At 41.5% G+C, this 26,252-nt stretch overlaps 2 protein-coding genes across 6 annotated transcripts in view; both read right to left on the bottom strand.

Moving 5' to 3' along the window:
• The window catches only part of KIAA1671 (KIAA1671 ortholog), a 160,153-nt gene that overhangs the window by 30,912 nt on the left and 102,989 nt on the right, over nt 1-26,252 (bottom strand). Inside the window, exon 1 of one of the 4 annotated variants that reach the window (XM_048821760.2) lies at nt 13,162-13,300. The exons of the other annotated variants lie outside the window; for them this stretch is intronic. Coding sequence (XP_048677717.1) covers nt 13,162-13,200 — 39 coding nt within the window. The 5' untranslated portion in view covers nt 13,201-13,300. Of the gene's footprint in view, nt 1-13,161; nt 13,301-26,252 lie in introns of those variants that run through there. 4 annotated transcript variants of the gene reach the window in all.
• The window catches only part of CRYBB2 (crystallin beta B2), a 119,508-nt gene that overhangs the window by 58,910 nt on the left and 34,346 nt on the right, over nt 1-26,252 (bottom strand). The gene's annotated exons all lie outside the window — the stretch shown is intronic.

Genomic DNA, 26,252 nt, shown 5'->3' with positions numbered 1-26,252 from the left:
TATATTGCTGCCAACATAGCTACTTTGGCAGAGTGTGTTCACATTTGGCTGCCTTTGCTAGTGCTGTATGTCCTCACAGCATCAGGCTGTATCAACACACAAGATGTGTTGCGCCAGGGGTAGGCATCCCAGTGTACACCAGAACCATCAGCTGTCACACAACCTTGTAGGAAGTTTTTGCAGCGTACTGTGGGATACAACCACTCTTGTGAGGGACTGTGAGAATTTGACCCCAAACTCTCTCAATTCTCTCTGCTCCATCCCATAATCTACTCTTTCTGCACTAGTTTTACTCTCTCTGCCATCTGATCACGAAATACATGGATGCCACACAGACCAGTGGAGCTCTCTTGTCTATTTTGAGGACAAGGCATCTGACTCTTGCGTGTTTGCAGAGCCACAGCTACCCCACAGTGGCCAGTCATGCACTGGGAATACAGAGGTTGGGGGATGAAACTGATCAGCTTCTTCATGTATTTACTGACTAGCTGTGCACAGCTGAGTGGTGGTCCTGGGTCGATGAAAAAAAGCAGCAAATGGTGGGACCAGATCATGATGCAAATCAGGGATCACCAGCAGTGACTGCAGAACATTCAGATGTGGAAAGCCACATTCCTGGACTTGCGTGCCAAGCTCACCCCCGTTTTGCAGTGCAGACACAAATGGGAGCTGCTTGGACAACTGAGAGATGGGTGACAATCACTTTCTGGAACCTTGTAACTCCAGATCGCTATCCTTCCATGGGCAAGCAGTTTGGTGTTAAAAATCTGCAGAGGGTCATCCAAGTGTGCAAGGGGAAAGTACATCTCAATACTTTTATTTTCATAGATCTGTAACTCTCAGTGCTTTAAGAATAAAGTTTCTGTGGCTAAAAAAATTCCTTTGTTAAGCCTGTGCTGTTTGCGGTCCTGCTACATTGTCTTTAAAGGGGTAAAAGCAGAAGCCTGGACTGCTCTAGTGGCACGTTTATAAGTGACTGGTGGGGATGGGGAGTCTCAGACACCAATTTCAGCATCTAGTGTGGGTAAGCCCCATGTCCCAAAGAAGGGTGGGGTATGGAGTCAGTCATAACACACAGAATGGAAGATATCAGTATGGGGGAAACAATGGACAAGCTAAGCAAAAGTGAGTAGCTGAGTGGGAAGCGTACTATTTCATGCTCGACTTAGCTATCTTTCTCCTTCCACAGAATATACAAACTGCTAAAATGCAAAACGGGCAGCTGCACTAAACAGAGGACAGCAAGTTATTTATTATTTGCTTGGCACTGACAGTGTGCTTAGTACTGTACAAGACAAATAAAAAAAACTCTCTCCCCTGGGAATTTAGATCAAAGAACCAGACAGAAATGAGACTAGACAAAATGGGATACCCAGAGGAATGTATCTTATTTATATAGGTCTTATTTATTTAAAAAACCCAGCTGTTAACAATTCTAATCAAAAACCCAACTGCAGCTAGTTCAGAGGCGGTCAGCACTGTCCCCAGCTCTTAGTTCCAACCCGTTATTAAACTCTTGAGAGAACGATTCACAGGACATTAGGACAGGGCTTCCCATACTTTTCCCAGAATGTGAGCCTCACCTTACACTGCATTATGGACACTTCCCCTCCTCTCATGAGCCTGCTGATTGAGATTGCTTAATTCCCCTGCTACAAAAAATTCCTACATACTTTGATCTATCTGAACACAATTTAGCAGCCAGAAATAAGAAGGGGAGAGCGAGCAGCATGTGACCAGCTGGCTCTCTAAAGACTACCAGCAAATGTTCCATGGACTTCAGTTTAGGAATCTCCACTCCACAGCATTCAGATTTCTTCAGATAAATGCCACTGTCGTACTTCATCTTCTAATCTTCTGTTTCATCACCCAAGCATTCACCTGCTGTCTGCTATTTTCTATTTTGTGGAGGGAGCATGGATTTGGTTCTATATTGGTCTGTTTTTCCTCTGCTGAGGAGAATCCCCCACCTACATATTACATAGGACTGTTTTCGCTCTACAAAATGAGGCTGCACAATAACCACTCTCTCTACTTCCATATTGAAGTTGGTTTCCCTACAGCTGCTGCCCTTGCACAGAACACCCCCAAATCACTCATACATGTTAACAACCAGCTCTCTCGCCATAAAGCCGCAGCATCTACAAACTAGTGTCATACCACATTCTAATATCCCATAACTCCTACCAAACAAGGTTTCCATAATTTGTCAGACACTTTCCACCAAAGCCATCAATCTCTTCCTAGACTTCCACAGGCAAATAGTTCGCCTTTGCTTTATTCCTAGTCACAGCAAACTGTCTGTCACTCCCATCTAACCTTGGGGGGGAGGGGTCATCGCTGAGCCAGCTTCAGAGCTTTACTTCAGCCAGCCACATCTGTTTACATTAATATCAACATCATCGCAAGAACAGCAGCAAGACCTGCATAGCCCAGCTCCTTAGGACTTCATGCTCACATGCACCAGTGTCTCAATTTCATAAACTGTGACCTGTGAAGTGGTCTGCGATAATGCTGAACAAAGTAATAGGAGATACAATCACTTTTACCTCGTGATAGGAGTTTGAAAAAGGCTGTACAGTTGCTCTAAATTTTCAACTATTTCAATGCACCATTCCTAGATACCGAGTGAAATGTCTGTTTTTAGTCTCCAGTAAACACACACAGCTCAGCACATAGGTAGTACGAAACCAAACAGCTTCCTGCTCCACTTTGTTCACGTGTCTCCACAGCCTATCCAATAACATTATGATAGCAATTACTTTCCTTGCTGTATGCAGTAGATTAAGGTCATGAGTTGTTACACCTTCAGCCCACGCTGTGGGTAAGTCTACAGTCATGAAGAATGTATTAATTTTTCAAATGTAGTAATATGGAATGTTCTTCTCCTGTCCTACGTCGGACACTTCTGCAGCAATTTCATACAAGCCCAGGGTATTTCCTCTTAACCCGGCTAACCATGTGTTTTAGTTACTGTAATACCATATTTGTAGCTTCACGTTCTTGGGGGCTGAATTAAGACTTCTGGGTTCTGTTCTCTGCCACCACTCACTAGCTCTGTAACCTTGGGCAAGTCAATTCTCCTCTCTTTTCCTGCGTTTGACCAGCTGTAAAATGATATCACCACCTTTAGGGTAGTTCTTTCAAAGCAGTTTACAAGTACAAAGTACTCTTCTTACTTTTCTCCCCACTTCTGCTAGCTCAATTGTTTTTCCACTTGGTGTTTGCCATATAAATCTAATCATGTTCTCATATTGCATGTTAAAATAAAACACTTATGTAATCAGTGTACAGAGACTGTCGATCACCTTGTACCATTTTCTGCACAAGACTATGTAGAGTTCATGAGGATTGTTGCAGTTGTATTAAGAGCAAGCACTATGGAGCTATAACTACAGTATATGGCAATCTTACCAGCACACCATGTAGTTCCACAGATATTTACGTGATAGCCCAGTCGTAAAAATGTCATGAGATGCAGTAGGAGGAGATCTTTTGCATCACAATACTCTAAACAAACCTCCCTGACAGAAAAACAAGAATAATCTTTGATAATAAAGTTTCCACAGCAAATAGAGAGAAAGTGTTAGGGCTGGAGAAATGAACAAAACCATTCTATATATGCCATTTCTTTCACATGCCTATAATTTCTTTCTGGCAAACTTATTTGTGAATCAATACTCAGAACCCCTGAGGTACTCTAATATTTTCCTTTTTCAGCAAGCAGTTCTCAGTTAAAGAGACAAGTCTAGAAAGCATTGTATTTCTAGTGTGTGCATTAACTTACAAATATTAAGCATGTGTCAAATAAGTACTTTTTTGAACTACATGACTGAGTGATTTTTCATTTTACAGGACCCTAACCTTTTTCAAGAATATATAGCTGATATATGTTGATTTCAAAATGCACCCATGTACAGCCAGAAAAGTATCACAGAAAATGGTCAGCTAAACACTGGTAAGTTGGAGCCTATTTGTGATGAAGCAGATAGTGTTGTTTTCCATTCAGTAAGGCTAAAAGGTATGTTCTTTACTCCTGGGGGAAATCTGCGCCACTGAGCATGTGCAGAATTCACGTCCCCCACATATTTCTTTGCTTCCCCACAGAAAAATGACTTTTTGACAGAGAAGCAAAGGAAAGCTGCAAGAACAATTGCACACCACTCCCTGGTAGCACAGGTACATCGTTTCAGGAACCCGGAGCAGCTGACAGAAAGGTAAATCACTGTGGGGCTGGGGACACTCCAGCCAGTGGCTCCTACCCTGAGCCAAGATCAACTGCTAGTCCCAGCTGGGCCGGAGGCAGGAGAGTATGGGACTTCCCTCTTTCCCTACAAAGAGTGGCTGGGGCTGTGTCAGACCCACTCCCAGAAACCTCCCTCAGTTATAGGAAGCTCAGTATCCTACCCTAATTCCTGCCCCCATCACTCCTCAGCTGCGGGTGGAGGGGTCACTGTACGGGGAGTTGCTCCTCCATCCCCCCCCCCAGCCCCCATGCATCTGGACCTCCCATACCCAGACACTCCTGCCAAACCTCACCCCATACATCCAGAACCCCCCTAGCACTCCATACCCGAACCCTACCCCACTGAACCTCAACCTGCATCTGGAGCCCCCTGCACCCAGACCCCCTGCCTCCAGACTGCCCATCCCTGCATGAAGACCACCCCCCATTGAGCTCCCTGCACTCAAACCCCCACCCCCTGAACCCCTGAGTCCCCACATCCAGACCCCCACACCACTGACCCCCAACTAGTTGCATCCAGACCCCCACCCCAACAAACCACACTCCCACAGCATCTATATTCCCCCGCTGAGACCCCCACACCCAGACCCCTCCCACTGAGCCCCAACCACCTTCACCTGGAAGCCCCTGCAGAGTCCTATTGCTCCTGCACCTGGAACCCCCCCCCCCAACAAGCCTCTGTGCATCCAGATCCCCCCACAAATAGATCCCCCCCCCGAGCTGCCTGCACCCACATTGTCCCACACAGAATCCTCTCAACCCACACCTGGATCTCTGCCGCCCCCCCCCCCCCCCACACACACACACACACTAAGCCCCTTCACACTTGGAATTTGCCTAGTTGAGCCTGCTTGCCCTACAACTGGTGCACCTGGCACAGAAGGGCAGGGCCCCAGGGTGTTTCTCGGCCAGTCCCAGGCCTTGTGCTGTGTCAGGGTCAAGTGCAGCCTCCCCACTGAGTCCATTTCCCAGGGCCGGGGGTGCTGAAAGGTGATCTCCCATCTTTGTGCTGCCAGTGGCCTGTGCTCCCCACTGCTGTGCTGGAGCCTCTGCATTTACTTATTGATAAATAAAACTTGCAGGATTTTGCAGAATTTTAAAATATTGTGCTCAGAATTTTTAATCTTTTTGGTGCAGAACACCCTCAGGAGTAATTCTCTATATACTTGGGTGAATTATATTGCATGTGTTTTTTCTTCCCTTACTGCCCTCATGTTTCAAGCTTCTTCTAGGCTCCTGTGTGCCCTTAACAGAACGGCATACATTGAGAAGCTCAGGAAACAAAATGGGAAACTGCAAAGGAGAAAGGGAATAGCAAGTAAGTATATCTAATATTAACGAGGTACTTCTGAGAAAAATTGTTGGAAGCAGAAGATATTTGTTCAGAACAGTTAAAGACAACCAAACATTTAAATGGCAACATATTATAAGGTCTGTCGACTAAATTTGTTGCCCTGCTAAAGGTTCAGTAATTCTTAGTAGGTTTCTAACTTGAACACTGACTGACAGACATATTCACCAGTTTGGTTTAAAATTTTAACTGCTCTTTCATGTTCCTGCAGTTTTATAGACTTTCCCATGATAACACAGAAGATAATGCTTGCTTTTAACATAGATTACATGGAAAAAAATTTTAATGGTTTTGTTGATTTTTTTTTTGTATAACATCCACCTAAGATCTGAAAATTTGATGTATAAATAAGTGAAATGGTAGTGGATTTCTAATACTGTATTCAAGCTAGGTAATAGTAAAGGGTCCTACAGTAGCTAAATCCTGAAACATTTCTACACCTTTTCTGTAGGAAAAAGGTAAGAATTCAAATTGACTAACATCTCAGAATAAAGTTACACATTATACACAGGTTTAGGGCCAGATTGCGGAGCCCTTATTTGGTGAAAGCTGATTCATGAGTCATCCCCATTGAAACCACGTGTGTCAATTACTGTGCAGTAAATTCCTGACAGAAAAGATTACAAATAAAGACATTTCCCTAAAAAAACAATCAGAGTTCATATATAGAGGAGGGTACACAGAATATTATAATGCTCTGAAAACTAACATGGATAAACAAAAACCAATAAACTTCATTTTTTGATGTTTGATAAAGCTCAGTGTAATTATAATTCATTTTTATGAGTCTCTAGCACATGCAGATTCTAAACAGGTCTGGAAGCACGAAGTACCAAAATACTGAGAGAAAGTAATTTACTAGGTGACTATTTTACTGTGCACACAATCTTTATCACTCTCATCCATCTCCCTTGAAAGATCCAACTTTGCCTCAGATTTGCCAAGGGAGACTGAGGTAGTTAGGCCTCCACTCAGAGTTGGACATCTGAGTCCTTAGGGACCTTTCAGAATCCCAACATTTGTTTCTGTTTCATTTTTCTGACTTCACCCAGTTTTGTTTACAGACAGTAAATGACACATACAAGAAGCCATTAAAAATTCAATATTTGCTAACAGTTATGAAAGATCTCTCCTTATTATAAATTTAGGAGAAAATGCCATTATTCTCAGCTACCAGTGTGGAGTTAAGTTAAACACTATGTTCTCTCAACTTCCACTCTGTATAGCATCTGCTGACTTTAATAACAATCATTCTAATACTAGCCAGACATCATATTAATTCTCTTAAAACTACAGATGCATACATTTCAATTAATTGCTCAGAGGCCCTCAGGCATGAATACTATATAAAATGAATAGACTATACACTTAATTATGTATTTTTCTTGACTAACACTTTTCTTGGAATTACTTATTATTGTGGACCAAGAATATGAGCTACAGAAAGAACCTCAGGTCACTCACTGAACATTTTAAAGAGACAGAGTAGAGAAAATAAGTTGGTTACAAATTATTAACTGTGCTAGAATGCAAACTTTCACCTCTGACATCTTAAGGCATCAAATCACACAGTATTCTAATATATCAAACATACATATTTCAGCATTATAACTTTCTGCATAAATAATCTTTTTTGGGGAAAGAACCATACAAGACATATCAATAAACCAAACAACCGTTAACTATTGCATAAATAATGCTTAAACTATACCCACAATGCAAAAGGAAGGCATACTGGAAAAGCTCTCCTACTCACAAGCAAGCTGCCTTACATCATGCATGGGGAGAAAGAGAATGTAAATAGTCTATATGTTCCTTGACTTTAGCAAGACTTTTGACACCGTCTCCCACAGTATTCTTGGCAGTAAGTTAAAGAAGTATGGGCTGGATGAATGGACGATAAGGTGGATAGAAAACTGGCTCGATTGTTGGGCTCAACGGGTAGTGATCAATGGCTCCATGTCTAGTTGGCAGCCGGTATCAAGTGGAGTGCTCCAGGGGTCAGTCCTGGGGCCAGTTTTGTTCAATATCTTCATTAATGATCTAGAGGATGGTCTGGATTGCACCCTGAGCAAGTTTGCAGATGACGCTAAACTGGGAGGAGAGGTAGATACGCTGGAGGGGAGGGATAGGATACAGAGGGACCTAGACAAATTAGAGGATTGGGCCAAAAGAAATCTGATGAGGTTCAACAAGGACAAGTGCAGAGTCCTGCACTTAGGACGGAAGAATCCCATACACAGCTACAAACTAGGGACCGAACGGCTAGGCAGCAGTTCTGCAGAAAAGGACCTAGGGGTTACAGTGGATGAGAAGCTGGATATGAGTCAACAGTATGCCCTTGTTGCCAAGGCCGCCAATGGCATTTTGGGATGTATATGTAGGCGCATTGCCAGCAGATTGAGGGACGTGATCGTTCCCCTCTATTCGACACTGGTGAGGCCTCATCTGGAGTACTGTGTTCAATTTTGGGCCCCACACTACAAGAAGGATGTGGAAAAATTGGAAAGCGTCCAGCGGAGGGCAACAAAAATGATTAAGGGACTGGAACACATGACTTATGAAGAGAGGCTGAGGGAACTGGGATTGTTTAGTCTACGGAAGAGAAGAATGAGGGGGGATTTGATAGCTGCTTTCAACTACTTGAAAGGGGGTTCCAAAGAGGATGGCTCTAGACTGTTCTCAGTGGTAGCGGATGACAGAACGAGGAGTAATGGTCTCAAGTTGCAGTGGGGGAGGTTTAGGTTGGATATTAGGAAAAACTTTTTCACTAGGAGGGTGGTGAAACACTGGAATGCGTTACCTTGGGAGGTGGTGGAATCTCCTTCCTTAGAAGTTTTTAAGGCCTGGCTGGGATGATTTAATTGGGGATTGGTCCTGCTTTGATCAGGGGGTTGGACACTATATGACCTCCTGAGCTCCCTTCCAACTCTGATAGTCTGTAACTGCTACAAACGTGCAGTATTCATGTATTCTATAGAATCATAGAATACATGAATACTGCACGTTTGTAGCAGTTACAGACCAATAAAGGCAGTAAGCCCTCTTTTCATCCTCTATTCCTGATAAGCCTAACTGAAAGTATCTCTCACTTTCTTATCCCCTGCCAAAAGGTGTGTAAATCTCCTCCCAATATGGGATATAATATAAATGCTTGCTCCAAATGAGAGAAATAACCATTATATTTCTTTTTGTATATAAACTACTGACCAAAAGGGCTTCCTGTGACACTCAGAACACCCTCCCCCGGCTTACAACTTTTGCAGCTGCAGTGTATCTACTGACATTAGAAACCACCTTCAGAAAGCTCCGTGCTGAAGAGTATGTTAGGATTTATCAACCTGATGAATTGCAACACCAAAGCTAAGGTCCACCTTCCTTCCTATAATCCCAGTACTAAAGAATCCCGGTCTACATTTCAGAAAGGAAAACTAAAGGGCTGCAGATAACACATGTAGAGAGACCTCAGGTATAGTCATTCCCTACACAGGGTGCTCATGATGGAGAGAAAACTGAAATTTAAAAGAAAACCACAATAGAAGAGTCTAACTTCTCTTCCATGCATAAGAGAAATGAACAGGGATTAAGGATTTTCTGACTGACAGTCCAAAATCAGTGCCTTTAAAAGCTTGCTGGACAAGAAAAGTCTCTCCAATAAAACACCTAAGTAACAATCTTTTTTTCTCCATATGATTTTAACGGTCTCCATCTAACCAGTGGAGTTTCACAAAATGCTTTACACAGCTTTTAGATTATGGAATTCTCCAAGCTTTGGTTTATAGCTCCACATATTTTCATGACAGTAATCATGAAAATCATTTCAAAATTCACGTGAAATAAAGCAAGATGCTAAAAAGAAGACTTTCATTTGTTTCTAATTCTGATGTTTCTCAATATATCAGACCTTATAATAATATTGGGCCTCTTATTACTTCCATCTAGAAATCTTGTTTTTGGCACTAGTCCAGGATTCATCATCATTATAATTTTCAATCCCTGAAAGTGATGTACCGACTGTATATCCTGCCAATCTAGAACAGAAAGAAATTTTCTTCTATAGTCACTAAAGCAGACAGTATCTGAAGGAAAAAGACAGCATTATAAACAAGCACAGAATATCTAAAACACCTTGTTGCACTGATGTAGAATAAGGACATGGCATAAATGAAATATTGATTGAGATGGATCTCATGAGTCAGAATCTGCACAGTTAGTGGCAAAAATATCTGACTGCAGAAGGGACTGACACACAACAAACAGCCAACATGACACCCACAGCATGCAATACCAGTAAAAATTAAAAACAAAAAGCTGCTAGCATAAAATTAATGGGAGCAATTAAATATATATACAGAATGGGCTCTTTGTCATCAGCCAAGAGAGGAGCTACTCAGTCTGCCTTCTTATTACTGGAGTTGTAGAATAAAATCTCAATGAGTCCTTGGAAAGCCTTTTTAATGTACCCAGAAATCAGAAGCTAGCTGTTGCATACTCTGGCCAAAGTTCTGCTAGCCAGCATTCTGTTCAGAAGAACCATGTGCAGTATGTAATGCTGCGGGTGATACTGTAAAAGGCTGGAAAATCCTGATTTAGTGCAGGCAACATGATGTGTCTTATTTACAAATCAGAAGTGGTGCACCAATTGCACATTTGACCCCTTTGATTTACAGGCCTGCAAAACGTCGAAGAGATGGAGAAAGTGGGAAAGTATCCTATAATATATTAAAGTACCGTTCAAGAACCCAAGATTCTAGATGGAGAAGTAAATCTACTATTTAGTGACAGTTTCATTAGAGTGGATTCTCCACCTTTAAATCAGGCTATTAGCATAAAGCATAAACCAAAGGAATTCATTTTATAATGTAGGATGCATATACATTCTTTGTCCATCTGAAAAGTTACAGTGAAAATGGAGAGTTGGCTGTCTCTCCAACACACAATTACAGTACTGCAACTGAGGTTCAGATCTGGAAGAAAAATTAATCCCAGAACAGAAATCCTGGCCCAAATGAAAAAGTTCTGCCAAGCATAATATCAAACTAGATGCAACAGCGTATATTTATTGTACTCTCAAAGGATATTTATGTATCATCATTTTACCAGTGACCCGAAGAAGAGCTCTGTGTGAGCTCAGAAGCTTGTCCCTCTCACCAACAGAATTTGGTTCTCACTCACCTCATCTCTCTAATATCCTAGGACCAACACTACAACAACACTGCATACAATCATTTTACCAGTGTTATTTGTGTACATAGTTTTCCTTAGTATTTAATGTTCTACTTTCTGGCGAAATTTATGTAAATGCCTCAAAGGGCGGATAGAATGGGAAAACACAAACCATGACCACTTCTGCTGCTATCTTTGTATGTGTAACATTTATTCTTGAAAACAAAGACTTTGTATATTCTGCACATCAGAGATACTATCCAGCATAAACTCCCTCTCCACGAGCATTAGGGCACTGTAAAACTATCCAGAGTACAAATGCATCTTCTGAAAAGCCTAATACCACAATAATTCAGTCCCCCATAAACTTACTCACCATACAAAGATAACTGTATAATTACTAAAGGATATTTTAATACATAAAAAACCCAGCATCACAACATTCAGTGACCAACTGAAAATTACAATATCATTCCCTTTACTGCCTCAGATTCAGTACCCCACCAACAGTTCAAAGTCTGCATGTCCCACACCTCTAATTTGTGCAGCACACCACTTAAAAACATCGCATAAGAGCGGCCACACTGGGTCAGACCAATGGTCCGTCTAGCCCAGTATCCTGTCTTCCAACAGTGGCCAATTCCAGGTGCTTCAGAGGGAATGAACAGAACAGGTGATCATCAAGTGATCTATCCCCACTCACTCATTCTCAGCTTCTGGCAAACAGAGGCTAATAGCCATTAATGGACCTATCCTCCATGAATTTATCCAGTTCTTTTTTGAACCTTGTTATAGTCTTTGCCTTCACAACATCTTCTGCCAAAGAGTTTCACAGGTTGACTGTGCATTTTGTGAAATACTGTCTTTTTGTTTGTTTTAAACCTGCTGCCTCTTAATTTCATTGGATGACCCCTAGTTCTTGTGTTATCTGAAGGAGTAAATAACACTTCCTTATTTACTTTCTCCACACCAGTCATGATTTTATAGACCTGTATCATATTCCCCCTTAGAAGTCTCTTTTCCAAGCTGAAAAGTCTCAGTCTTATTAATCTCTCCTCATATGGAACTGTTCCACACCCCAATCATTCTTAATGGTTCCCCACATTTGTTTGTTTTTTTGACTGCTGCTGCACATTGAGTGGATGTTTTCAGAGAACTATAGTGGGGATGATGTTTTCCAATGTGCATTACTTTGCATTTATCAACACTGAATTACATCAGTCACATTGTTGCCCGGCCACCCAGTTTTGTGAGATCCCTTTGTAACTCTTCACGCTTTGGACTTAACCATCTTGAGTAGTTTTGTATCACCTACAAATTTTGCCATCTCACTGTTTACCCGTTTTTCCAGATCATTTAGGAATATGTTGAACAGGACTGGTCCCAGTACAGACCCCTGGGGGACACCACTATTCATCTCTCTATTCTGAAAACTGACCTTTTATTCCTACCCTTTGTTTCCTATCTTTTAACCAGTTACCAATCCATGAGAGGACCTTCCCTCTTATCCCATGACTGCTTACTTTGCTTAAGGGCCTTTGGTGAGGGACCTTATCAAAGGCTTTCTGAAAGTCTAAATATACTAATCCACTGGATCCCCCTTGTCCACATGCTTGTTGACCCCCCCTAATAGATTGGTGCTGCTTCTTCCTGAACAAACCATTTTCATGTATGTGTCTGATAACAAGCAACGTCTGTTTGGTTGTGCACAGCTCGCATATGCCACTGTTCACGGAAAGCTTCCTCTTAACTTTCTTAAGCAAAATGCAGTAGACAAGATATGATACTTGTCACATGAGTCAATGTCACTTTCATTTTTCCAAAGGCAAACTCCACCACAATCTTACATCAGTTGAGTGCATAGTTGAATCTGTCTTGTTCAATGTGTGTTCAGGAAGACATTTCATTAGCCATACAAAAGTAGGTATTGCAGGATCCTTGAGAATCACAGAACAGTAACACAGGTGTTCAGTGGGAGCAGAGTTCATTTCCCTTTACCATATCTTGAAAAGTCCAGAGTTTTTAAACATTCTAGCACACACTTTTGCGGGCCACCCTATGTACACGAACACCCATGAATTTTCCATGGTGGTCCATTAAGGCTTGAATCTCTTTTTGTTAATTTACCTCTGGAGTTGGGAGGAGGACGGGAAAGAAGGGGACACAGAGTGGGCCAATGAGTTATTTAGTACTGAAATGTAATTGTATTTTTGGATCAGTAGCAAAACTATTAGTTGAAATGACAAGAATACAGCTGTGTAAAAGAGAAGGGCCTTACTATCCATATTAGACATTGAAATCCAGATAATTTTGTACATACACACTAAAGATATATGCAGCAGGCTGAAGGTCAAACCTTCAAGGAATCAGAAAATCTAGGATTCTTAAATATACTCACAATTTGATGGGCAAGTACTGTGCACAAGGAATTTATCATAATTTAACACCACCGTTTCTATTGTTTCCTAGAGATCTGGCAAGAAAATCCATCAATCCAGTGTTAAAATTTAATTTGAAAAATAGTGGCTGGTGTAGGGCAACATCCCACTTGTATGCAAGCTCCCCTCACACCCTGCGCGCGCGCACATCCACACTCTCCACCACACCCCCAACACTGCAGCAACAGATAAATAATTCCTAGAACTGTGCATAGTCTTGCTGACCTCACTGATGACAAAGGTTAAAAGGCTTCCATATCGGCTCCCCCAGCACTAGCTACTCAGGAAGAGTCAGCATTTTTCCGGCCAGGCTGACCTCTTCTATTTGCACAGTAACTTTTCAAGTCCTATAAGCATTTTACAAAGGAAAAACAAATCAATCGGGAAACTGTATTTAAAAAACTGCAGTGTCCTTTTCATTCCTACAACACATTATTCATCTTCAAGAGGAGGCTGACTGAAGACAAAACATTAGGTATGATTAAAATCTGACACCGGTTACAGATTTAGTAGGCTGGTACAATAATGTAATTTTAAACAAAACTGCAACACTAAGACCAATGACAAAAACAATTTAAATCACACCCCTATAACAACTTAAAGACCTGCTGTTTGCAGACCCTCTCCACCACCACCACTGAAACAGACTGAAATAAACACAGATTGGTTTAATACTGTAAAATTTTCCACCCAACTCAGTCCCCTACTGAGAGGTAGTTAAACTTCAGAGAACTAGCAGTTTTAAAGTGGTAAATGGGAACTACCATTTCAGGAGCACATTCAGGATATGAACATGTGAAAATATTGGCTTATTAAAATTTCCCAGGCCTCTGTCTTAGAATATAAAGATTTATGGTTTTATTTATTTTTATATATTTGTGGAGAACTATTGCAAACCCTAAAGAGATATGCTATTATATTTAAGTACCCCTAAAACTGTAAACAGTTAATTTTTCCACATGCAACTGAACATCCGCCAAGTCCCATGGTGTAAAGCATTCTGATAAATTATAATATTAACCACTACAGTTCCATTGTTGCTATGCAACCAAAAGACTGTCAGAGCCATACACATTTTTTCTCTCCGCCCACTGGCATATGATAACCAGTAGAGTCGCTAGTGTTAAAGATCTGCCAACATTTCCTTTCTAAACCATGGAAGTTATTTTTAGGGGTAACTGGTTTAGCATCTCAGTCTTTTCAAGTCATACTGTGCTGAGTTATAGCACAGATTCAGGCGTGAACCTGAATTCTAATATTTTTTCACAAAGAAGGCATAGTAAAATCAAAGTACAGTGGTCCTATATGTGACAGACCCAGACGAGTGGGGTACAGGAGTCTCGTAGAAGGCAAATATATTGGCCACTAGATGAACAGTTTTTTTGTTCCCTGAGTGACCAGAGCAGGGGCTGCCCTAGAGCAATCAGGAACTTGCTAGAACCAATTAAGGCAGGCAAGCTAATCAAGACACCTGGAGCCAATTAAGAACTTTCTAGATTCAATTATGGCAGGCAGGCCAATCAAGACACCTAGTTTAAAAAGGACCTCCCATCAGTTAGTAGGGGGGCACGCCAGGAACAGGGAGTGAGAAAGCGTGCTGCGGGAGGAGTGAAGAGTTCAAGTGTGATCAGGCTTCCGGAGGAAGATCCTGCAGTGAGGATAAAGAAGGTGCTGGGGGGAAGGCCATGGGGAAGTAGCCCAGGGAGCTGTAGCTGTCACGCAGCTGATACAGGGAACATTGTGGACAGCTGCTATCCACAGGGCCCTGTGCTGGAACCCAGTGTAGAGGGTGGGCCCGGGTCCCCCCCCCCATCCTCCCAACTCCTGATCGGACACAGGAGGAGTTGACCTGGTCTGTGAGAAACACCAGAAGGGAAGGTCTAAATTGGAAAGGGATCTGCCCTGTCCCCGACCCACTAGGTGGGACACAGAGACCGCGGGGATTGTTCTCTGTTTCCCCTCTGCTGGCCTGTGATGAGGTTAGCTGAGTGGACGGCAGGTTTGAGCCACTAGCAAGAGTGGCCAAACTGAGGGCTCTGTGAATCTCTGAGGCAAGCAAATCCACCAATAAGTGCAGGACCCACCAAGGTAGAGGAGGAACCTTGTCACATATATTTACAGACAAAACGACCACAGTGTCACAGTTTTTGTCTCTGCCACTTGGTCAGAAAGACATGATTGTAAAATGAAATGTTGAGAGTTGGGACTAGCTGGCCTAAGTAAAGAACCCTAAACCTTCCCCCAACCCCAAAACACAATCTGAAATATTTCAGTCAGGAAGAAGTGATCTCAGTGTTACTGAAACTTTAAATTACTAAAAACAATGGGCCCCTGGGGTTGCTAGATCCCCTCTTCTGAGAAGAAGCGGGGAGGAGGGAGGGAAGGTAGAACAGGTTATAAAGAGGGAGGGAGAAGGCTACCTCCTGAAGAGATGACATGCAACCATTGGATGACCCAGAGTTGATCAGAAAGAAGCTTGGTCGGACAGAGAAGTCTGACTACTTAGCAAAACCTTCTGGGGTCTGCCAACCAATTAACTGAATTCAGGGGAAACGGCCGAGATGCAAAAGCTAGACAATGGACATATGCTGTAGCCAGGGGTGAAAGTAACTTAAAGGACTTACCAGTACTCTGGAGTCCTGTGCAGGGGGCGTGGCCTCAACCGGAAGAGGCATAGCCTTTAAATACCCTGGCCCTTTAAATCAAGATTTAAAGGCCCCAAGGCTCCCAGCTGCCTGTGCAGCTGGGAGCTCAGGGGCGATTTAAAGGGCCTCAGGCTCTGGCAGCAGAGCTCCGGACCCTTAAAATCACCGCCGTAGCCCTGCTGCCGTTACCCCAGGGCTCCGGCTGTTCTTTAAAGGGCCCGGGAGCTCGGGCTGCTGTGGGCAGCCCTGGGGGTTCGGGGGGGATGCTTTAAAAGCCGCAGGGCTCCTCACAGCGGCTGGAGCCCCAGGCCCTTTAAATCAGTGCCCGAGCCCTGCCGCTGCTAACCCAGGGCTCAGCAGTGGGGCTCAGGGGGCGCTTTAAAGGGCCTGGGGGCTCTGGCTGCTGCAGGGAGTCCCAAGGGTGCTTTAAAGGGCCTGGGGCTCCCCGCAGCGGCGAGAGCCCTGGGCTCTTTGAAGCACAGCCGGAGCCCTGCCACTGCTACCCCGGGGCTCTGGCAGTGAGGCTCAGGGGGTGCTTTAAAGGGCCCAGGGCTCCCCACAGCAGCTGGAGCCCAGGGCCCTTTAAAGCGCGGCTGGAGCCCTGCCACCGCTACCCCAAGGGCTCCAGCAGCGGGACTCAGGTGGTGCTTTAAAGGGCCCGGGGCTCCGGCCACTGCATGGAGCCCAGGTCCCTTTAAAGCGCCAGCCTGGGGAAGCCGGTCCAGTCCGGCACAGTGTACTGGCTCTTATCAATACTGAAAGGTTCAATCAAATGTAGTTCCAGTTTTTTGCTTTGATTTAACTTTCTACTTGTTACTGTTACACAAAGGCAAGTCCCATTGAAATCACTGTGTACAAGGGAACCTATAAATACTGTGTTGCCAAGGTAGGAATATTTATACCTTAACTGAAGTTTAGGGCTGTGGCACAGCCCTAAACAATACCTTTGTTAACAAACTTCATTGTATTATTTATTTGTATTAAAGCAGTGCCTAGAGGCCCCAGCTGCGATCAATGCCCCACTTAGTTTAAATACATAAGGGAGAGACAGTCCCCGCCCCAAAGAGCTTACAATCCAAACAGAGACGACAGACGAGAAGAAGTGATTTGCCCAAGTTCAAACAGCAGTTAATAGCAGGGCTATCAAAGAATCCAGATTTTCTGATTCCCAGTTCTGTGCTTTCTCCACTAGAACACACTGCCTTTCTAATTTGGGCTTGATCCTGCAAGGTGCTCAGCACTGTTGAACCTTTTAGGAACAGGGAGGCAGATTTCTCACTCCACCCACCACCACCCACTCCTTTTACAATGGACAGAATGGAAACAACCTGCACTTCCTTTGCTGAGCATTCCCATGTGCTGGGGAATCCCTAGTCGGTGTAGCCCTGTTTTTTCTATGCCATGTTCCTCCCAGGTCTGGAATAAGCACAGCTGTCAGAGAGCTCCTTGGGAGTCTGCTGCTCTAACCTGCATCAGGGCCAAGAAGAGAATCAGGGAGTTGGCTACTGTGCCAAGCTTATCTTGGCTACAGCAGAGGATCTGGCCAAATGAATCCATGGGAACTCAGGTTTAATCAAGAATCTAGTTAACTCAGTGGAATGGGACCCAATTAAAACCTTTGCAATTATGCTTATATGCATGTGCAGTCAACTTTTTTTTTTTATTAATTTTCTTATATTATCAACCTTTCCACAGCAGTATACCTTTCAAAGGCTTCATATCGACTATCTTCAACAGGCATACCCTGAAAAAGGAGTTGCTCAGACCTGCAGAGAAAATTCCCTGTAATTTAATAGAAAAATCGAGTGATTTTAGTGCAGCGCTGGAGACAGAAGTAGAGTGTGACACTGACAGTGATGAGGAAATAGAAACCAATTCCTTTAAATAAATAAATAAAACAAAACAACCTATCTAAACCAAAGGAGCATAGTATTAGAATACATCCCCAAATCAATTATGGATAGGAAAATAGAGCAGAGTATTGGGAACAGTAGGAAATGTTTGACACATGAGAGAAATTAATAGTCCAGTACTAGAAATCAGTTTTCCTTTTCACCCTAGTGCAGTAAACACCTTTATTAAATATAGACACAGCATGTACATTGGGGAGGGTGGGGTCTTATTCTTATTTAAACAACACAAACTAAGACAAATGTATCATCCCCCATTAACTGCATCTTCAATACTTCTGAAGAACGTTCCTCTACAATTTAGCACAACTCTTTGCAATGGGAGTAAGTAGCTATTCCTGGGGTAGCTATCACTTTAAATAGCACAGAATTACTGGGATTTCTTAAGGCACCATAAATAAAAGGCTGAACACACAAAGCAAGAGCAAACTTTGGTAACTGCTTCAGTATAGAATTGAGTTTGTTTTATCAACAGTTATATTCTTTCTAAATAACTCATTCTGTTACTTAACTTTCCCATAATGTGGCTCGTGTGCATTAGTCTGATCTTCTAGGCAGCATTCTCTCTTACAATTTCAAGAAGTCTACACTGGATATTTTTAGGGTGGCTGTTGCATGGAGTTTAGATTAAATTTATGCACTATATGTAGCTTTACTAATTTGGTACGTTTGTTCATTCTCTGAAGAGGCCATGAGCTCACCTGCATTTCAAAACATTAATGTTTTACTAGTTTTAAACATTAAAGATGAACGGAAAATGGATAACAACATTTGCTATGCAGCGGACACAGTGCTGCTGGCTAATTCAGAAGGCCTGATGAAGTTAGTGGAAATTATATATGAATATGGCAAAAAATATGAACAAGATAAAAGCTATGGTCCTATGCAAGGATACTAGGAAAACATGCAAAATTCCAACAAATACCACAGCCATACAGCAAGTGGAAGAATAAACACTTGATGAGAAGGGACATAAATCTGAAGGTTAAATTTTGACTTTTAAAAACATATTTGGTCTCTGTTAAATTACAGCTGTGAAACATGGACATTCAAACAAATTGATAATAAAGAAACTACAGTCCCTCAAATTATGGTGTTACAGAATAATTCTGAAAATATCATGGATAGACTACATAGCTAATGAAATGTACTAGTGATGACTGGAACTCAGCAAATGCTAGTTAGAGATCTTATGAAATGAAAGATTCAGCTTGCAGGGCACATTTTAAGAGTTTCAGTGGGTGATGCCAGTTTATGGGCACTGGAAAGGAAAGTTGATGGCAGAACATGAGGCAGAAAAAGAAGACACTGGATGGACAACGCGATATCCTGGGTGGATCAAAAGGATTGTTCATCCACAAAGATTAGCAGAGGGTTGAACAGAATGGGCCACCATGGTTACAAACCTCCACTAATGGAGATGCCACATAATAAGAAGAAACATTAAAGGAAGTTCTGAATGGAATGATAAAAACAATTTTAGTATGTAAGTGCTAGTGCAAAGTTACATTCTTTGCAACAGATTCTGTCACTTTTATTCATGTTGACTGGTAGCTTAGATAGCAGGAAGCCCTGTCAAAGTCACAGAGTAAGGCAAGCCTCAACTTGAGTAGAGTGGCAGAATCTGGCCCTTTTCAGTAAGGATGAAGTTGGATGCATTATATTTTGAGTGATCAGCTTTTAATATTTTAAAGAATGGAGCCAGCACTTCCACTGTACGCAGTTTAGGAGCTGGATGTCAATTCTTGTACACAAGCACCACAAAGACATCACTAGCAAGCAGACTTTGCCAATAAACTGAAGTGACTAGTTCAAACAGACATAGGGCAGAGAACCATCAGCAGTGGAAGGCAGATTGCAATTACTGGGCAGTTTTTCAGGAAGACTACTTTTTTAATAAAATTTTATTGATTTCTGTAGCCACTACTGTCATTACAACTCAACTTATTTACAAAGTTGAAGTACATTAATTACAAAAAACTAGGAAAAAAACAAAAATGGGTCACTCAATTTGTGTAATGCCTAGCACAATAGGCTTTGATCCCCAGTTGGGGCCTTTATGTGCTACCACAATACAAGTGATAGTATTATTAATGCACTAGTATTATACCAAACTCTAAAAGGGAGTGAATTCCAAAGGTGAGCACTCCTCAATTGAAAAAAACCCCTATCACTTACCCAAAGAATTTACCCTAGAAGTTATAGTAAGAGCCTCCCAGAAGTTCCAAACTCTCATTATTGGGTAGAAGATGAGAGAAATACATATGTGAAGGTAAAGCAGAAGCCCAGCAGGATTAGAGCTGTGTGGCATTGGGCGGGCACCACAGTGTCCATCTCAAAGAACTTAAACAAAATAGCACTGTATTATTCCTTCACAAAAGACTCAGAGGTCTATTCTCCCTGCAATGTCCACGTGTGGCTCTCATTAACACTAATGGGAGCTGGCATAAAGAGGAGAGAAGACTCCCCTCACTCTCTTAACTGGATTAAGCAGGCTTATTTTATACTGTTACATTAGGAAGGAAATATGTTTACTTGCATTAAAGATCCATATGTTTGGGAGCAACACCTTCAAGTTATGGTATTTTCCCTTAAAGACTCAAATACAAAGCTAGACACACTAAGTGATCACACTTTTTTCCTGACAGACATCTCTTTATTCTTAAAACAGGATTAAGTTTGACAAGTGTGTGAGATAAGTGAAAGTTCCTGACACTAATTAGCAAATACTTAGACTCCATAAACTGTATGTTCTTCCTTTCAGAATTACACACACATAAAAATCCAACATCTTGAAAGAAATTCTAAAAGTACACGAAGTTGACGAAATAGAAGAAAGTTCAAAAGTAATGCAGAGGATATAAGCAGATGAAATATGCACAAATATTCAATGAAATTAAGAAGAAAAAGATATTTTCAGTACAAAAATATTACTACAGTCAGAATAAAACGTATTTCAACTAATGTTTCTATTTAATGCACCTTGCTTAGGTGTCGCAGCTAACTGTATATAATTGTCTGCTTTTCTCCAAAATATGAGAGAAATAAGTGCTAGATAACTAAGTCTAAAGACATTTCCTTGTTCGAGTGTCATTAGATGTTTATGTTGTAATAAGAACCTACTAAAATTACTAAGTCTATTTGCCACTATCCTAGGCTTGCTTGCTCTCAAAAAAACCAGAATCAAACGTCTTCCAATTGATTCTTCCCATCAACAGCGCTAGAAAGACTATAAAAGAAATCCTGGGTACTCCTTTTCTTTTGGTCCTACTTTACACTGCCAGCTATGTTCATGGCCTGATAAACAGAAGAAAGACGTTATTAAGAATGAAAAACCATGAACTGCTTGTGTATTGGCTCTTGTGCACCCATTAATTAAACTCGACAACATTTACTTTGTCATTGTAAAGGTCCATTTATTTTCATAGAAAAGACACACAACTGACTCATTCTAAAAAGCACACTTTCTACAGCAGTGCAATACTCTGCGCTTTGCAACGTTTCTCCGCAAATTTAGAGATTCAGTTGCCATCATTGACAAAAGTGAAAGAAAATATTTTAAACTCAAGAATGATTCATTACTGTTCTTTGGGTGAATATATTATTGGTATATAAAAATTCATTAAATACAATATTGTAAGTAGATACATTTACTATAGATGAGCAATAATTCTGTAAAAGTAATTATACGCAGAATAAATAATTTAGGATAATTTGTTTTTATTTATTAGACCGTTCGCATCTTTCCCCCCCAAAAAAGCTAAATCAGCAAATGAAACAGAGTTTCACTGTAGAGGACATAAAAGTGTCCAAGTAATTCAGCTCTCCCTTGCGTTAAATCATAGCAAGTTGGTGTACCTCGTTTTAATCACCCAGTACAGAACACTGGGCTAATGTCCCTTTAAAAACAAACCGTGTATTTAATGAGTATTGCCTACTCAAAGGGAATAGAGCATGCATGTTTCATACATGCTCCAAACTCCACAGTGCACATCACTGGCATCACAGTGCACTGCTGAGACCTATGTCATGCATCTTCCCTAGGGTTGCTACCATAACAGAGATGTTCCTACCTATCCACTAGCTCAGCACCAGGATCACCATGGTGCCAGACAGACTTTATACAGAAAGAGGAGGAGATGGTGCTCCACTTACGTTTTTTTTCAAGTGGGGGAGAGGGAAGCATAAACCTCCACTGGCTGAGCTGATTTTTTTCCAAGACATGGAGGTTGAAATTTCCACCTCTCTTCTTACTGTCTCCATTATCACCATGTGCTAATCAGCGGGAGCTGGGGCACAATGAGGGACTTTTCCAGGGCTGGGAGCATGCCCAGTACACCTGTGTCACTTCTGGGCCAGACTTAAAATACACAATTTGAATCTTTTTCTAGTATGCAGTGGTCTGAAGTTTCCCTTTTCATTTCATATTCCACTGCATGAGGTCAGATACATGTTGTGACATACTAAACTTTGGGGAAGCATCTTGTAACCCCCATTTCCTCATCTGTATATAATTGTGATATTGCATAAAAAGCATGCCATCTGAGGTATCAGGGAAAAGGTTATGATCAGCTGAAAGTCACTGTTCTATCTAAATATGTATATCTTCAGTGCATGTGAAGTTACGAGATTGTGTTGTATGGTTGTCACTAAAACATGCTGTACGTTCGGGAATCAGCCAGTTTTTGGCTCCCCAGAGACAACAGCAAGGAAAGTCACCAATGCCTGGGCGGGGTGTCAAGCAACTATCAACAGTCACTGTCCAGCAAGGGAGCTACAATTCAATGACTCACCTGCTTGAGACCACACCGGGGGAATTGCTCAGTCTTGCCTGGGGACTCAGCAATGCCCACCAGACATACCTGGATTTGTATTCTCCAAGCACATGGACTAAGGGTATAAAACAGGACACATGGCCCATGCTTCACCTTTCTCCTGTCCCCACCTATGCTGCAAGCAACAAGGAAACTGAGAAGACTTACGACTAACAGAGGAGACAGGCTCAGGTTTCAAGGGTGAAATCTGTGTACTATGAACTGCAATATCCAGTAAAGTGAGAAAAACTGCTTAATCTAGATATTGCTCACTTATAATCATTTGGAATCTATCTTTTGTAGTCAATAAATTTGTTTAACTGTTTATCCCTTTACCAGTAAGTTTGCCTGAAGTGTTTGGTAAAGGTGCTTGCTCAGGTTTGCAAAGGCTGGTGTATATCCACTTTCTATTGATGAAGTGGTGAACCAATTAATAAATTGAGCAGTGCAAGATGGTATATTCCTGAGGTACAGTGCTGGAAGCTGGGGGGATTCGGCTGGTGCCTTTCTCTGTGTGGTTCGTGAGTGACTCTGGAAGCATTCATGCAATCTAGCTGGGGGTGGGGATCCACATGTGGTTGTGCTGAGTGCTAACAGCACCTGGAGGAGCTTGCTGCTTGTCACTAGCAAAGCATAGAGAGACAGCCCAGGCTGAAGAGTTAAGGGGGCACAGCTGTCCCACGGTCCCAGGCTGCACCCCGAGGATCCTGTCACACATGCATCTTACAAGTTTAGCATGTTTTGAACTACTAATAAAAAAATAAGAAAAATTAGTTAGGCATTTGATTCTTCTCAGCCAAACAGAATACATACAAATGTTCTCTTTGCCACTCTGAGGTTTCAAAAGGAGCCCATGTTTGACTAAAGGGTGGCTTTATGGCCATGATAAATACTTATGTAAATAGAATCAACTTAAACTGCACCACTACAGCAAACATCTGTAACTCAGCTGCTCCCACTCAGCAATATTTTGGGAATGTTTTTAATAGTTGTGCTTGCCATTTTCACAAATGTATAAATCAACCTATTAATTATATAAAATTTAAGCACTTTGTGGTGTAACAGGCTTTTTCACATTGTAAACAAATGTATGAAGTGTCTCTAAACACATATTCTATCAAGATTTGGCAAATAATGTATTTAACATTTGATAAATACATTTACTTCTAATGCGTCTATCTTAAAAAGTTTGAGAGAGTACGTAGCTAGGAAAGATACTGCAGTAACCAGAAGATGACACGGGCCACAGTTGCATCTTATGAAGTTAGTAGCCTAGAAATACTTCTAGTTACACACACCTTGACTCCATACTTACCTCCGTTTTATTTTTAAAATCTATTATTTTCTTAACTACATTTTCATGAAGTAACCCCAACCAAAAATAACTCTTTAGTAGTGTTTGCTCTAAGACCTAATTTTTCCACAGTACCTCCGTATAAAAAGTATTATAAAATTAATATACTAAATCCAGGTGCTCATGGTGAGCACTCATCTGCATCTGTGTTGCCTGGAGTACTTCAATTATAAATCAGGGGGAAAAAACAACTGGAAGCACTACATTTTGAAAACGTTAACTGGAATACAACTCAGAAGTTAAAAATCAATGGAGTTTTATAATACATGAGAAGAGTAGGGGAACAACAAATAGAAGTATAATGGTATCCATTTTGTAACTAAAGGGCTTCCTGAAAAAAAAAATCCAATTGAAGAACATAACAGATGTCAGTTTTCTCTTGGCCCAATGACCGACCATGGCCAGAATATGACCATTCATTCAAGAGCATATACATGTTTACATATCTAGCACCCATTTTTGAACAAAATGCATCACAAGGTGACTGGATTGCTCATGAGTTTTGTATTGCAGTATGAGCCTTTACTTTTAAGTCACCCATACAAATCCTACTCAGATCAGTAACAAATGAAACCAGATACTATCCAAAGTGTGGATTCGCCATCACTCACAATTTTTAATTTGAAGATCGGATGTTTTTGTACAAGATCTGCTCTAGGAATTATTTTGGAGAAGTTTCATGGCCTATGTTACACAGGAGGTCAGACAAGATGATCACACTGGTCCCTTCTGGCCTTAAAATCTATGAATGTTCACTGGTATATGTGAAAATTATTTTTGGCCTCAACCTAGTTCCTAGTACGTAACAGATCTCCATGTAGACATTCTCAGATGACAGAAACTGAGCCACATTAATCCTTACTGGCAGTCCTTAGAAGGCAGGGTTGAGATTAATTAACAGTGGGTGTTTGGGGAAGTCTTGAAACAACCCTATTTGTAAAAAGAAAAGGAGTACTTGTGGCACCTTAGAGACTAACAAATTTATTTGAGCATAAGCTTTCATGAGCTACAGCTCACTTCACATCCGATGAAGTGAGCTGTAGCTCACAAAAGCTTATGCTCAAATAAATTGATTAGTCTCTAAGGTGCCACAAGTACTCCTTTTCTTTTTGTGAATACGGACTAACACGGCTGCTACTCTGAACCCTATTTGTGTGTATGAATGAAGGCTTCCATTTCCAGAACTGTCCTGAATGAACTTCATTAGCATTAAAGCCAAACAAAAAAGCTGCCATGTGACCACATCAACTTTGAGTAAAAAGGAACAATCACAGGAGCAGAACAGAAGAACTACATGAAGGGACAAAAGAGATACAGCTCAAATATAACTAAGGCTAAGGTAACATGTACACATTTAACAAAACATATGGGCCACTGTCAAATAAACTGAACTTCTTCCAAAACATCTTAATATATCCCACCATTATCCTTTCCTAAGGCAGGAGGCAAAGGTAAAAAGATGCGCTTTATATAGGGTCCTGAAAGGTCAACAAAATCTGTCTTAGACATATCAAGGAGAAGAGCAAATTCCAGAGAAGCGTCACTTCCAAGAAGTATACCCTGACCCCCATGTCTAAGAACTGCTGGCTCAAGCCCAACAGTAAATCAGATTCTGAGGTGGCACGTAGGGATACTGATCAGGCGCTGTAAAGACTGTCTAGATACAAACCACACAGACCACAAATACCTTGAAATGCACCCAGGGACTGCTTAGAGGGACACAGTTAACTAAAAGTGCTTCTTAGTCTCCACAACAGTCTACAAATCTAAGAGCAGTTGGTGTTGAACAAGCATCTGTAGACTGTTAACCTGAGTGAGTATAATCCTTGCAACAACCTCAAGATGTTTTCCACACATTAGTACAAACATAGCAGCAGCCAAACTTGCTGTCATTTGAGTCTCACTTTGAGCCAAGTACTGGGAAAAGTAGAGAAACTGCAATGTATGTTAAAAAAAAATTAAGAACTGAGTAACACCACATCTCTCAATGGAAGCTAAATCACCCTCAGTCTCCCCTTTTGACTTCACGTACCCATTGAGCGAGAAGATGGCACACTATATGAGAGAGCCAGTGGAGCAGGTAAGACCAACACCTATCTTCAGAACCTCTCAGGGAGGAAAGGTAGCCACTGAAGTGCAATTCTATTCACTTTTGAGAGGATCTGCAGCCAAGCCAACAAAACATATATACATAAAATTTTACTTACATGCACAAAATGTTGTCATTTTATTATCATGATGCTTGTAGGAAATTAACTAGCTGATTATTGCTAACTTGTGGGTAATTTTATGTCTACAGATAAAAACCACTTAATTAACAAAACAATG

The sequence above is a fragment of the Caretta caretta genome, chromosome 15, assembly GCF_965140235.1.
Source record: "Caretta caretta isolate rCarCar2 chromosome 15, rCarCar1.hap1, whole genome shotgun sequence".
NCBI lineage: Eukaryota > Metazoa > Chordata > Testudines > Cheloniidae > Caretta > Caretta caretta.
Note: the sequence above shows the minus strand (reverse complement) of the source record. Positions and strands in the feature narration are given on the sequence as shown.